At 42.9% G+C, this 15,869-nt stretch overlaps 1 protein-coding gene across 1 annotated transcript in view; it reads right to left on the bottom strand.

The window, feature by feature from the left end:
- The window catches only part of LOC143996451 (collagen alpha-6(VI) chain-like), a 357,097-nt gene that overhangs the window by 191,673 nt on the left and 149,555 nt on the right, over positions 1 to 15,869 (bottom strand). The window contains exons 3-4 of the mRNA XM_077491501.1: positions 6,492 to 6,592; positions 5,819 to 6,409 (exon numbers count right to left, since the gene is read on the bottom strand). Of these exons, the coding sequence (XP_077347627.1) occupies positions 5,819 to 6,409; positions 6,492 to 6,558 (658 nt within the window). The 5' untranslated portion in view covers positions 6,559 to 6,592. The remainder of the gene's footprint in view (positions 1 to 5,818; positions 6,410 to 6,491; positions 6,593 to 15,869) is intronic.

Below are 15,869 nucleotides of genomic sequence, written 5' to 3'. Positions count from 1 at the left end.
ATCACTGGAGCAAACTTGGCACTATGCCAGCTGGGGGAACATGACTGCCAGTTTCTTGTTCTTCTTGGGCACCCCCTCTCTCTAGGCTCACGTTACTCCCTTCCGCAACCTGGGAACCAACATCAGAGCCTTCAAATTGCTGGGCATCCTCCAGCAGCATGTACCTGACACTGTAGTTGAATAGTTCGGGGGACTCATCCATGCATGATGGTTGTGCTATGGAAGGAGTGACTGTGGACAAGGAGCCGGTGGAATAGGCAAATTTTGGCAGCTGCATAGGAAGGAAAACTACTCTGAGCCTGGGTGACAGAGGATGAGGAGGATGAGGATGGCTTTTTTATCTACTCCACCAACTCTTCTGCATGTTCTGGCTCAATAACACGGCCAGCAGCAGAAAAAAAGAACAAGTGTGCCCCACGGCCACCGCAGAGGATGCACCATGTCCATGACCAGCACTGTTGACTATATACACAGAGCCTGCTTGCCTTCTTTTAGTGGCCTGTGAGCATCTGCCTCTATTTGGTGGCCTTCTGGACATGATGTATATCACCACACTACACTGTATTGTATACTGTGTACACCACCAGAAAAGTAGTAGCAACTGCACTACGGCTGCACTGTATTATAATTACCATTTTTAATCCAATATTTCACAGCAGGGTCTGTTCCTGCGCCCAACAAGAGTATCTGTGAGGAGTTACAGTGTTGTGCCACCACCACCGCCTAAGGCCCAATTTTTCTGCACCTGTTTAACAGGGATGCGTAATTACATTTCTTGATATAATATTTCACAGCAGGGCAAATTCCTGTGCCCACCAAGAGTAACTCCGAGGGGTTCCAGTGCTCTGGTACCACCAACACCTAAGGCCGAATTTTCCCCAGAGCGTATAGGGCCGGCCGTATAGTATATACAGGTGATCCCCTATTTTCAAACATCCGACTTACAAACGACTACTACTTACAAACGGAGGGAGACAACAGAAAGTGAGAGGAAATCTACCCCTAGAAAGGGAAATTGTCCTGTAAGAGTTAATATGGGAAAAAGGTGTCTCCACTAATGTTTTATCAGCAATCCTTGTTTCCCTAATAACCCAAAATTTTCAAAATCCAATTGTCATTAGGACAGAAAGTGAGGTGAAATCTTCTGAATAGGGACACAGACAGCAACAAAAATGTTACAAGGGTGATAACCCTGCCCAATATTATCCAAAAAGCTTAAAAATAGATTTTTGGGCTGGAGCTACACTTAAAAAATGTACCTGTTCCAAATTACAAACAGATTCAACTTAACAACAAACCTACAGTCCCTATCTTGTTTGTAACCCGAGGACCACCTGTATACTGCTAGCAAGTAGTTTTAAATGACTTTTTTTCCCTTAGAAATGTAATTTTGTGCAGCGACTGTTCTAAACACGGGAAAAATGCACCACTTTAGAGGCATGCTATAGACACCCCCCATCACTATATTTAAAGGAATATTTCATTTTTATTATTTCACTTTCATCATAAAAAAAATTGCAGCTCCCAAAAAAACTTTTTGCATTGATTCATGTCCCCTGGTGCAGGACCCAGGTCCCCAAACACGTTTTATGACAATAACTTGCATATTAGCCTTTAGAATTAGCACTTTTGATTTGTCACGTTTGAGTCCCATAGACTTTAACAGGGTTTGCGTGTTCACACACATTTTTGTTCTATTCGCATGCTCTGCCACGAACTGAACCGGGGGGTGTACGGCTCATCCCTACTCTTGGATGTCTGTAGACAGCTTAATTTGTGACTTTATTGCTTTATTCTTTTGCTGATTGTTTTGTAATCTAAATTACATACATATAAAAACAGAACTTTTTGAATTTTACAGAAAACACACAGAGTGGTAAATTTTGCAAAACAGAACCTCTATTCCCATACTAATATTTATCTGTTTACACTTTCTTTAACCTTTGTCTTAGTTTGAATAGGCTAACATCCTCAATTATTGCATGTTAATATTGATCAATGTTCATTTTCTAAAAGCTTACATTTTTGCTGTTACAAATAGTGTGGTAAATTATTCCTTTGTTCTGCTGTTTTGGTAAAAAGGTTATTGTGTCCCTTGACATGTCCATAAAAAACCATATGTACCAATTCTTGTTTTATATATAGATAATTTCACTCAAATTACATGTTTTTTGTTGGTGGTAATTGCAGGATAAGGTTCTGCCTATTTTTTTGTGCTGCACTATACTGGGTGATCTACCTGTGAATAGTCTACATAATACTCAAGTCAATACTGGTCAATAGTTAGCCATACATATTATATCATGGAAGATATCTATGCATTATTTTGATTTTAAGGAGTCGGAAGGTCATTTGAAAAAATGCAGACAACTGGTTTCAAAGGAGTTCCAAGCAACTGACCTGCTGAGGTCCAAAGAAAGAGGACATCTGCTGCTGGTCATTATACCTCATGCAAGATTTGTAAATAAAGATATATTTGTACATTTATTAGTATTAATATTATTATACAGGATTTATATAACATCAACAGTTTACACAGAGCTTTAGAAGATATAGGGAGACAATACAGTTACAATAAAAACAAGAGGGTTAGGAGTACCCTTCTTATAAGAGCTTACAATCTGAATGGGAGGGACAAGAGAAATGAAAAGCAGATTTGCCATCAGAAAAAAGTTTAGACCTCTCTCCTGTAGTAACATGTTAAAGAAGTCATAGAAGGCAGAGAAGTCAGCATGAAAGTGTGACACTGGTCTAGGAGGCTGATATATCACATCAGTCCACAGAGAAACTGGAGAAAAAGATAACTACAGTGAGCTTTAAAAGAGGAAGAGGTAGAAAGGGAGGTTAAGGAGGAATTTGAAAAGTGCTTTGTGTGCTTTATTTCACTGGTCTGGGTGAGTGAGTCCATTGGAGGCCACAATGGAAGGCAACTGGAGAGGCTTCTGAAGCCAGGTTTCAGGAATTGCAGGAAGATTGGAGGAGTTGGAAATACAATAATACGACGGGAAACTATTGCAAGAAGAAAAGTTAGAGAGTGTAATAAAGGATGGAGATAATAGGAATCACACTTTAAAAGAAATGCTTACTCGCAGTCTGTCCAGAGTTAAGTACTGTTGTTAGTGGATACTTTCTTGTTTTTGCCTTAGTTGAACATCCCTTTTAAACTGCCATACCACTTAAGAAGAAATTATCACTTTGATATAAATTATTATGACAGATGCCAAACTGGCAAAATTTGGGAGGTGTCTTCACCCTATCAGGGGTGGAAACATCCCCAAAAACTGACAAGACTTCTAATCCATCTGCACTCTATCCTCAAGCAAAAATAAGAAAGGATTTCATTTAGTTTAACTTTTGCAAATACACATTCCTAAGTTCAACTGTGATGCATGTCAATGGCCCATTTAGACCTTGTTTAATAGAAAACACCATTGCCTTTCACTAGAAACATTTGTTCATCTAGTCCTGGAAATCTGGTTTACTATTAATTTCCATAAAAATTGGGTTCCTGCAGCTAGATGCGCCAAATGCATCTAGGTGCGCAATGTATGTGTATGTGCAATGCGCAACTGCTGTATGTGCGGAGGTATGTACCCGTGGTGCATATCCGGTTCCGGAAGCAGCGGAATGACATCACACCTCTCCAGGAAGTTGCTTGTCCTTCTGTGAATTTCTTCCCCCCACCATGCCCGCTCACTGTTCTCTGAGGAAGCGATGATCCTTATTTGCAAATTAAGATCATTTTTTATTTATTTTTACATGGGGTGGTGTTTGTGTGGGTCATGTTTGTATGTCTAAATGATTTGGCCTCAAAACACATACCTACTTCCCGTGTACAGATTCACTTCTGGGCCAATGTATATTGCTTCCTGCTTCAGTGTGTGTGTGTGTGTGTGTGTGTGTGTGTGTGTGTGTATATAGATATATCTATAGATATAGGTTCTTGTGTCCACCAGCAGAGAGAAGTTGGGTAGATGCCACACTCCCAATTCTGGAGGCATAATAATGGTCTAGCACAGGGGTCTTCAAACTACATCCCTCCAGTTGTTCAGGAACTACAATTACCATCATGTCTAGCCATGTCTGTGAATATCAGAGTTTTACAATGCTTCATGGAATGTGTAGTTCTGTAACAGCTGGAGAGCCATAGTTTGAAGATTCCTGATCACTCTAGCATGTCTTGAAAAAAGGTGGTTTCTCGTGTGCCTTGTATAATACCCAAGAAATATAGTTTGGAAAATACATGTGAGTCATGGCACATCTACACAGAGGCGGCTCTAGGCTTTTTGAGGCCTTAGGCAAAACCTAGACATGAGGCCCCACTCCTGCCCATAATGGGAAAAATAATTCAAGCGATAAAAAAAACGAACTGTACAAATTACATATATTAAGAGCTTTAAAGTGCTGGTGTCAGTGCTCTTGGTGCTGGTGTCAGTGCTCTCTATCTCGGTGCTGGTGTCTGTGCTATCTATCTCACAGGCAATGTTAAACCGTTGCCGGTCTGAGCTTAATGCCGCAGCGGCATTGTTGTCAGCAGAGGCGGCTCTTCAATTAGGCGGTCGGGAGGCCCCTGTGAGTGCAAGGCCTTAGGCGACCGCCTTATTTGCCTAATTAGAGAGCCGCCTCTGCATCTACATTCCAAATTCGGCACTTAAGATAGTCATGTATTATACAATCTGATTGGCCAATGTCTGTACAACTCGATATTTAGGCAAAATAGGTAATAGGAAAACGCACTTGAATAATTAATTTAGGAAATCAAACAGCCTCTTGGACTAAATCTAATTTATTTAAGATCTAACTGACTGCAGTGTATGGTCACCTTTAAAGATCAAGAGCTGACAAAATGTATTTATTGATTAATGCTTTGATGTATTTATTGATTAATGCTTGATTAATGACTTTTACAGCGCACCAATTAATATATGAACTGGTACAGTGCCTTCTTCTTAGTAAATCACCCCCAAAGGCTTTTATTGACAATTGCATTAAAGTGTTACTAAACCTATAAACGTTTTTTACCTTAAAGGATCACTAAAGATAATTTTTTTACTTACCTCCACTGGGCAGCTCATTTTTCACAGAGTGGCCCTGAACCTGGTCTTCTGGGGTCCCTCGGCCGCTGTCTCGGCACCCCCACGCAAGGACTCAGCACCTTCATGTGAGCTCCCTCGCATGGTGTGGATGGTTTGCGGGCACACTCCCATGATACAGCCAGAAGCCATAGCCACTCACTGTATCACTTGGCTCCGCCCCCAGCACGCCGCATCATTGGATGTCATTGACAGCAGCAGATGTCATTGACAGCAGCGGAAGCCAATGGCTGCGCTTCTTTCAATCCATGCTTTTTTCAGTCATCCACTGTAACCAATCAACGGCCAGGCTAAGGGGCGAAGAAGATGTCAGGGGCAAGCGCGGGACTTTCGAGGGTCAGGTAAGTAAAACGGGGGGGGGGCTGGGGGGGGCGGTATTGTCAGATGTTTTTTCACTTACCTTTACAACCCCTTTAATGCATTGTTTCATGGAATTTTCATGGCAAAGAGGGACTTTGCAATTACTTGCAAATCCTCTGATCATTTTTCATTTCAACATTCTGGAGTATATGCAAGTTGCCATCATAAAAACTGAGGCAGCAGACTTTGTGAAAATTAATATTTGTGTGATTCTCAAAATGTTTGGCCAGGGATGTAGACATTATCATGGCATTTAAACCCCTTGGCAAGGAGTGATATGTACAGTATAACATGAGCTACAGTTGTACTGACCTGAACTCTGCATTGTATGTTCGTTAAGAGAATAAGATTTGACATTATCTCACCTTGTGTTCCTTCCACATAATATGTCTTCTTAACTACCTCTTGAATGGTGGTGACCATATCCTTTGAAATTTGGTTTATGTCTCTGAAATTGGCTATCTTAAAGGCAAGTTGAGGAGATGTTGCCATTGCTTGCATTTCATCTAAAGAAGCCTCTTTTACTCCAACTGTAATAATTTGAATGCCGTCCTGCTTTAGAGCAGAAATTGATGGATTTACATCATCATTGGAGGCTCCAGATGTGATCACAAGAAGAACTTGTGGGTACTTTGATTTGTCTCTTCCATTTTTGTTTGACAAAAGGATGTCACGGACCTTCATGAGGGCATTGCCAGTCAATAATGACCCACCTTGAAACAAAAACTTATTTTTTATATAATTTATCATTAGGTTTTTTGTCTTGAATTGTGACAGAGAGAAACTGGTGTCAATGTCTTTATTATACTGTATCAGGCCAATGCGATGGTAATCAGCACCTATTTGCATTTGACTAATTATTCTTGATATATAGGATTTTAGCTGGTTGAACATTTTTACTCCCATATTGTCTGAACTATCCAATAGGAATATAAGATCTCCGTATTTTGGATTTTCTGCAATCATAAAAAAAAGTAGCGTGAGAAGTGAAGTAAAGTATTTAATAATGATTCAGTGATTATCAGATTTTTATGTTACCTGTGTCCTGAGCAGATGATAGCTGTAGCCAGCAAAGTATCACAAGTAGTCCAGGGACAAGTTTCATTTTTAAAGCCAAAGACTTTTGTCAATATTGAAAGCTTGAATTAGAAAAAAACAACATGGAATAAGTTGACTCAAAACAGTTCCATCAATAGTATTGGTAATTGTACATTTACTCTGTATTGCAGGAAGAATAAAGAAAAAAGTTGTAAAAGGAGTGAAATCACAAATTCCTGTATTTGCATATCTGTGATTTTGTTGGGAAACCATAGGTACTATAGGGTTGATTTACTAAAATGTGAGAGTGAAAATCTGGTGCAGCTCTGCATAGAAACCAGTTTTATTTGTCAAAGCTTAATTGAACAATTTGAAGTTAGAAGCTGATTGGTTTCTATGCAGAGCTGAACTCTCCAGTTTTAGTAAATCAACTACTATATGCCTATTAAAGTATGCAACAACAAACAAATTGTTTGCCAATTTGCACAGTAGAGTATGAACTGACCAGAGAGGGATTACTTAAACACAATTGGTCAGCTTGAACATGTATTACAATATATGTGAACCAAATCCCTGTTTTTATGCAGACGTTTGCTAGAAATTTGTACGCGTGTAGAGCAATATGTAAAGGGTTAATTCAGAATTGTCAATGGTAAAAAGAAATGCCTAACACTGACTGTGTTCCCACATATAAAAAAATCTAAAATCAAAGAAATGTGAAGCGCTACCTACCCTGCTAGCTCAAATATTAAAATTTATGCAAACAGTTGTTAAATATTAATATTAAATATTAATGAAACACACAAATATAAACGTGGCAATATTGGGGATGACCCCTCAAAGGTCCACAAAAAAACAAAAAAGTCAGTTATAGTTTATAGTGATGTAGCACCCTGGTCCTAAACAGGGCTGCATATAAATTTAATTTTTTTAAGTGTTAACTAGCCTGACTAAGTGTTAGGGAGATCCACTGACTTTTTCCCTAAACCAGAATTTGGTGTGCCTCTCTCTTCTGTCAATAGGTGGCATTGCCACCTGTGGCATTAGAAGGACAAGGGCATAGTGAATTCAGGTTAACAGTGAATTGGTTGTCCCAGCCAATTAGTAGAAGTGTCTTTGGCCCATGGCCTGCTGGGAGAGCTTACTTATTCAGGAGGAGTCAAGTGATCGGCGTTCTGTACCACCTGGATGGCTGCCTGGGTAGATGTTTGTTGTATTGCTCCCAGTTGCTAGGCCAGAAGCCTGAGGCCTATCTGGGAGCACCTGGCTACTAAGCTGTCTAAGGCCTATCCAGGACTGTAAGAAGCAGTGGATCCAGCCACGGCTGGGATCTTGGAAGTCTAGTGAGAGACTAGGAGCTTGGTGTAAAGACATACAGTAGGATACGGTGAGATATGAGAGAAGAGCTATAACGGGATACTGTGAGTTACCTGTGCAGATCTATATTGACTGTTGAAAGTTCAGTTGCTATAGGAGACAGCAGTTCTACAAATACTTTGTGCTGCATCCAACTTAAAGGCCCTCTACCCATATAGATGTATGCCCAATACTTTTTTTGGTCTGTGGAGTCTGCCAATTGCTTTTGCATCTGCCTAAGGGTGTCCTGGCCCTAAACCCTCTCTCCCACAGTTCTTGTTAAGAGACAATAAAATCTCTTTTGTTGCATTCAAAAAGTGACTGTTTCTAACTTGCGTTTAGGGATGAGCTTCGAGTTCGAGTCGAACTCATGTTCTACTCGAACATTGCCTGTTCGCCTGTTCAGCGAACAGTGAACAATTTGGGCTGTTCGCAGCAAATTCGTAAAGCCGGAACACCCTATACAAGTCTATGGGAGAAATCTAAAGTGCTCATTTTAAAGGGTAATATGCAGATTACTGTCCTAAAAAGTGTTTGGGGACCCGGGTCCTGCCCCAGGGGACATGGATCAATGCAAAAAAAAGTTTTAAAAACGGCCGTTTTTTCAGGAGCAGTGATTTTAATAATGATTAAAGTGAAACAATAAAAGTGTAATATTCCTTTAAATTTCGTAGCTGGGGGGTATCTATAGTATGCCTGTGAAGGGGCGCATGTTTCTGGTGCTTAGAACTGTCGCTGCACAAAGTGTCATTTGTGCAGGAAAAAAAGTCCTTTAAAATCACTTGCGGCTAAATTGTCGGGTCTCCGTAATACAGAGAACACTCAATGAGTGTTCTCTGTATTAGCCGACAATTCATTCATTCATTGATTAAAAAAAAAAAAAAAAGCGTGGGGGTTCCCCTAAATTCAATTACCAGGCCCTTCAGGTCTGACATGGATATTAAGGGGAACCCCGTGTCAAATTAAAAAAAAAAATTGACGTGGGGGTCCCCCCAAATATCCATACCAGACCCTTCAGGTCTGATATGGATATTAAGGGGAACCCCGCATCAAATTAAAAAAAAAAAATTGACGTGGGGGTCCCCCTAAAAATCCATATCAGACCCTTTATCCGAGCACACAACCTGGCAGGCCGCAGGAAAAAAGGGGGGGACGAGAGAGCGCCCCCCCTCCCTCCTGAACCGTACCAGGCCACATACCCTCAACATTGGGAGGATGCTTTGGGGGTCTGTGACCCCTCAAAGCACCTTGTCCCCATGTTGATAAGGACAAGGGCCTCATCCTCACAACCCTGGCCGTTGGTTGTGAGGGTCTGCGGGCGGGGGGCTTATCAGAATCTGGAAGCCCCCTTTAACAAGGGGACCCCAGATCCCGTCCCCCCCCTGTTTGAAATGGTAAGGGGGTACAAAAGTACCCTTACCATTTCACAAAGAAAGTGTCAAAATGGTTAAATAAGACAAACACACTTTTGAAAAATTCCTTTATTAAAAATGAAAAAAAAAAAAAAAAAAAAGATTCCAGCGGTGCTAATCCACTCTTGCTATCCAGCGACGGATCTCCGGGGTCCAGCGATGGATGGTCATATCCAGCGACGGGGGATCTCTCAGTCCAGCGCTGTCCATACACATTCTTCTTCTGTCTCCTCTCCGGAGACACTGCAGAGAGCACAGCGCTGACGTTTCTTATATTGGGAGGGCGGGGCCACCCGTCACCTGACCCCGCCCCTCTGACGCTGGAGAGGGAAGCCAGGGGTTCCCCAGTGACGCGTGGGTGACCCCGCCCCCTCTAATGTAACGGAAACCTGCGTTACATCAGAGGGGGCGGGGTCACCCACACGTCACTGGGGAACCCCTGGCTTCCCTCTGCAGCGTCAGAGGGGCGGGGTCAGGTGACGGGTGGCCCCGCCCTCCCAATATAAGAAACGTCAGCGCTGTGCTCTCTGCAGTGTCTCCAGAGAGGAGACAGAAGAAGGATGTATGGACAGCGCTGGACTGAGAGATTCCCCCGTCGCTGGATATGATCATCCATCGCTGGACCCCGGAGATCCGTCGCTGGATAGCAAGAGTGGATTAGCACCGCTGGAATCTTTTTTTTTTTTTCATTTTTAATAAAGGAATTTTTCAAAAGTGTGTTTGTCTTATTTAACCATTTTGACACTTTCTTTGTGAAATGGTAGGGGTACTTTTGTACCCCCTTACCATTTCAAACAGGGGGGGGCCGGGATCTGGGGGTCCCCTTGTTAAAGGGGGCTTCCAGATTCTGATAAGCCCCCCGCCCGCAGACCCTCACAACCAACGGCCAGGGTTGTGAGGATGAGGCCCTTGTCCTTATCAACATGGGGACAAGGTGCTTTGAGGGGTCACAGACCCCCAAAGCATCCTCCCAATGTTGAGGGTATGTGGCCTGGTACGGTTCAGGAGGGAGGGGGGGCCACTCTCTCGTCCCCCCTCTTTTCCTGCGGCCTGCCAGGTTGCGTGCTCGGATAAAGGGTCTGATATGGATTTTTAGGGGGACCCCCACGTCAATTTTTTTAAAAAATTTGATGCGGGGTTCCCCTTAATATCCATATCAGACCTGAAGGGTCTGGTATGGATATTTGGGGGGACCCCCACGTCAATTTTTTTTTTTTATTTGACACGGGGTTCCCCTTAATATCCATGTCAGACCTGAAGGGCCTGGTAATTGAATTTAGGGGAACCCCCACGCTTTTTTTTTTTTAATCAATGAATGAATGAATTGTCGGCTAATACAGAGAACACTCATTGAGTGTTCTCTGTATTACGGAGACCCGACAATTTAGCCGCAAGTGATTTTAAAAGACTTTTTTTCCTGCACAAATGACACTTTGTGCAGCGACAGTTCTAAGCACCAGAAACATGCGCCCCTTCACAGGCATACTATAGATACCCCCCAGCTACAAAATTTAAAGGAATATTACACTTTTATTGTTTCACTTTAATCATTATTAAAATCACTGCTCCTGAAAAAACGGCCGTTTTTAAAACTTTTTTTTGCATTGATCCATGTCCCCTGGGGCAGGACCCGGGTCCCCAAACACTTTTTAGGACAGTAACTTGCATATTACCCTTTAAAATGAGCACTTTAGATTGTGAACGTTCGAGTCCCATAGACTTTAATAGGGTTCTAAAGTTCACACGAAGTTTAGGTCTGTTCGCAGGTTCTGGTGCGAACCGAACAGGGGGGTGTTCGGCTCATCCCTACTTGCGTTACACCCACCATGCCCAGTGACCTGCACCCTGTGGAGGAATGTCAGATACCCCTGACTCTGGAGGTCACATTCAGGCCTCTGGAGGGCGGGGGCCCCACTACAGTGACATATCACACTTGTGAACCATTTGATACAGTTGATACAGTTGTGCTCATAAGTTTACATACCCTGGCAGAATTTATGATTTCTTGGCCATTTTTCAGAGAATGTGAATGATAACACAAAAACTTTTCTTTCACTCATGGTTAGTATTTGGCTGAAGCCATTTATTATCAATCAACTGTGTTTACTCTTTTAAAATCATAATCACAACAGAAACTACCCAAATTACCCTGATCAAAAGTTTACACACCCCAGTTCTTAATACTGTGTATTGCCCCCCCTTCAACATCAATGTCAGCTTGAAGTCTTTTGTGATATTTGTGGATGAGGCTCTTTATCTTCTCAGATGGTAAAGCTACCCATTCCTCTTGGCAAAAAGCCTCCAGTTCCTGTACATTCTTGGGCTGTCTTGCATGAACTGCATGACTCAAAAGTAACATGCAGTTGAAATAACCATAACAGCTCAGCAAGCCTAAATGGTTACTGTAAACTTAGTGCACATGCTCATATATATATGTGAATAAGCAGAAATCCAGTAATAAACTTCAGTGTAAAGCTTGTGTTTCTCTCTCTCGAAAAAAACAAAAACAAACCCAAAAGTAACCTCCACCGATCACACTATGTGCTCACCTCCAGGGGACCTCCCAGGGGTCTACAATGGCATTCCGCTTACAGGTATATATTTAGTGGCCAGCTGCTTTCCTGGTGATTCTTGGACTCTTTTTCCCTTAGACTGTGTGCATCATACACATATGCCATAAGAGCAGGAAAAAACTAACTAATGGTGTTGAACTGTATAAAAATGGGTCTTTATTAAAAAAAAAAATCACACTCACATTTATAGGTGCGCTAGCTCTGGTGTCTGATATATGTGTATCTATGGGTGAACAAAATGCCTGGAACTTCTCAAACAGAGAGACAGAGGAGGTTGGGAACTATCGGTAAAGAACCATATCACAAAAACTAACATAAAACCTGATTTTGCTCAACCATCCCTAATAGTACAAATTATGTATCACCTCACTGGATCAATTAGAATTATTTATGTATTTTTATTGTTGTCAAAGGGACTTGCAACATATAAAATGGTACCACATGAGACATATATACATATATTTGCTTTGGACTATATGGACAGGCCACTATTGTTACTTTTTAACAGCCTGATTGATCTCAAAGTGAGAGGGAAATTTCCCAGGCAATAGCTATTGGGGTTAATTACTTTCGTATACAACCCTAAATGGATCATCACAAATAGGTCTATTTGTGATGATCCATTTGGGGTTGTATACTAAACAAATAAGCCTGGAAGGGTACCTCCTCTGGACCATTGCAATTTTTCTATCTTCATCTGGGCCACCACAGTGCTTTGTATATCTTGGAATTTGTAGTTGGAATTTATTTAATCTACAGCACAGCCTGGACACCTAGGGCGCTAACCCTGCATAAACCCCACACTGCATGCCTTTCATCATTTTGTTATCAGTATAGGCCATCCACAGGAATATCCCTTGGAATATAACCCCTGAAATTCAATTTATGGACTAGAAATCTTTTCCACTTTCCACTTATGTTACTTGGATCTTGATATATCAGGGAATAATATATATATATATATATATATGTAGGAAGGCCAGTATGGTGGCCTGAATTTATGGGAGGAGCCCGGAGGGTATTTAACCAGCCCGCTCGCCTGTGGTCTTTGTCGGTTTCTGGTGCGCGGCACTACGTCACTAGGCCGACGGCTCGTGTTTTGTTTCCATTCGGACAAAACGTCTCTCTCGTGGTTTTCTTTCCCGTTCGTTTTGTACAACGTCGCCGGCTCTGTACAACGTCGCCAGCTCGTCTGCCGCAGGTAAGGGTCTCGATTGACCTTCCTGTACTATTTTTAGTGTCGTTAAAACCTGAAATATCGAATCGTTCGTCATGATACCGGTTGTTATCACTCAATACGCTCTAATTTCGCAGTGCCCTTCATTTCACGGGCATCATTTCGGTAGATATTGCTGGTAGGAAAAACTGCACTGTTTTAGTACTTGTTATAGTCTCGTTACCGTGTTACACAGTCAAAATCGTTGCCAGTCGTGTCTCACGGCACAACGACTCTCGTACCTCTGCCATAGCTGGCTCACGTAGGTCATTTCATCATTTCACTCATTTCTGTCACGCACGGCGCTCCGATTCGAATCCAGTCGCATTCGCTAAATGCGCCGGTTCGTTCTGGTGTGCCCCTACTTGCTCGGCCTCATTTCGGTACATGCTCCAGAGCCCGCTCGTTGTTAAAACGACCCGGGTCTCTGTCATGGGAGTCATTTCACCTCACCTATTACGTTCGAATCGAAACCAGTCGCTTTTCTCAAAACGCACAGGTTTGATCGACGTGTCCCAGTTGCGTTGGCCTCATTTCGGTACATGCTCTAGAGCCCGTTCGTTGACGGTCGCAGGTTGCGTCCTCTCCGATTCGCAGTTCTATCATGGGAAACATTTCATGGTCACATAGTACGTTCAGTTCGAATCCGGTCGCATCCCCGTGCATCGATTCGTCCGGACGGCCCCAGGTATTTCGGCCTCATTTCAGTACATCCTCCAGAGTCCCGTTCGTTGTCAGTCACAATCGCGGCACGACCGGTTCGGGCCTCTGTCATGGCAAACTTTTGTCACTCATTTCACTATCACCTACCGCGCTCCGATTCAAATCTAGTCGCATCTATGATGCACCGATTCGTTCCGATGTGCCCCAGTTGTTACGGCCTCATTTCAGTACATGCTCCAGAGTCAGGATTCATTGTTGGTTGCAGGTTTCGGTTCTCTGATTCATGTCTCTGTCATGGGAAATCGGTTCACTGTCACGTATCACGCTTCCGATACGAATCCAGTCGCATCGTGCGCTAATTCGTCTCGGCGCGCCCCAGGTATTTCAGCCACATTTCAGTACATGCTCCAGAGCGTACACGGTTAACGGTCAGTCGCAACAGCGGCATGATCGATTCGTGCCTCTGTCATGGCAATCAAAATAATTTCGCCGCCATGTACCGCACTCCGTTTCGAATCCGGTTGCATACGTAATGCACCGATTCGTTACGGTGTGCCCCAGTGCTTTAACCTAGTTTCAGTGCATACTCCAGGGTCCGGTTCCTCATCAGTCGCAGTCGCGGCACGATCGACTTATGCCTCTGTCATAACACATATGTCATTAATTTGACCGTCATATACCGTGCCCGATTCGAGTCAGTCGCATCCGTGAGGCACCGATTTGTTCCGGTGTGCTCCAATTGTTTTGTTCCGAATTGGCTCGGTCGCATTTCGTTACATGCTCCACTGTTCATCTCATCACTTTTCGTCTGAAACGTCGGTTATCGCAATCAGCCTATGTCACAGCAAACATTTCACTCATTCACTGCACACTCTTGTCACTTGAGTCTAATCCACTCATACCAACAATACATTGCACCCGTCATGTCAGCATTACAGGTATCGTTCGCATGTTGCCTGTCATTCCCCCAAGTCCGACACTCACTATAGATCGATCCTTCGTGCTTCGAATTTCAGCCAAGGGTCTCGATTCGTTCGTTAAAACCTTCACCTCACTACTACTCCCCTGATAGTCGCACAATCCAATGCATCTTGGTTTCCTTTCATACATCTTACGATCGGTTCCTATCAGGATTTGTTACATATAGTTACAAAGATTCGTGTCAGTTTCATTTTCATACACGCTACAACCCGTTTCAATTCCAGTCGCCCCAGCGGCAAATTGATTCGCACCGGGTTCATCCCGTACTCTCCACAGTCTCTTATATATTAGATTAAATTCATACACTCTAAAACGGGTTTTGTCAGATTAATTTCATGCGATCGGCTCATACAAGATTCGGTTTGGTCGACCGATTCATATCGGATTCATTCCATACACATGCAAGAAACAACTTCTTGCAAATCACTGCTAGCACGCACCCAAGCATACGCTCCCTGCAATCATTGCAAACATGTTCCAGGCACAGACTTCTTGTAGTCGTTGCAAGCACGCGTTCAAGCATGGACGTCTTGCAATCGTTGCAAAACACGCATCCAAGCATAGACTTCTTGCAATCGTTGCAAGTACGCATCCAAGCATAGACTTCTTGCAATCGTTGCAAGCACGCATCCAAGCATAGACTTCTTGCAATCGTTGCAAGCATGCATCCAAGTATAGACTTCTTGCAATCATTGCAAGCACGCATTCAAGCATAGACTTCTTGCAATCGTTGCAAGCACGCATACAAGCATAGACTTCTTGCAATCGTTGCATACACGCATTCGAGCATAGACTTCTTGCAATCGTTGCAAGCACGCATTCGAGCATAGACCTCTTGCAATCATGGCAAACACGCATTCAAGCATGGACCTCTTGCAATCATTGCAAACACTCATTCAAGCATAGAACTCTTGCAATCATTGCAAGCAGATGTCCAGGCACAAGCTTATTGCAATCATTGCTAGCAGGCAGTTCTGGCTAGCTCAATAGATTGCTTTAGGAAAGCCTGGATACTTTCCTAAATGTACATTATATAACGGGGTACTTATGTGTACAGGTAAAGTTGATCCAGGGAAAAATCCGATTGCCTCTCGAGGGATCAGGAAGGAATTTTTTCCCCTGCTGTAGCAGATTGGACTATGCTCTGCTGGGGTTTTTTGCCTTCCTCTGGATCAGC

This window comes from Lithobates pipiens, unplaced genomic scaffold, assembly GCF_037356315.1.
Source record: "Lithobates pipiens isolate NorthernLeopardFrog02 unplaced genomic scaffold, aLitPip1_a1.2 Scaffold_19, whole genome shotgun sequence".
Classification (NCBI taxonomy): domain Eukaryota; kingdom Metazoa; phylum Chordata; class Amphibia; order Anura; family Ranidae; genus Lithobates; species Lithobates pipiens.
This window is presented reverse-complemented; position numbering and strand designations above follow the sequence as displayed.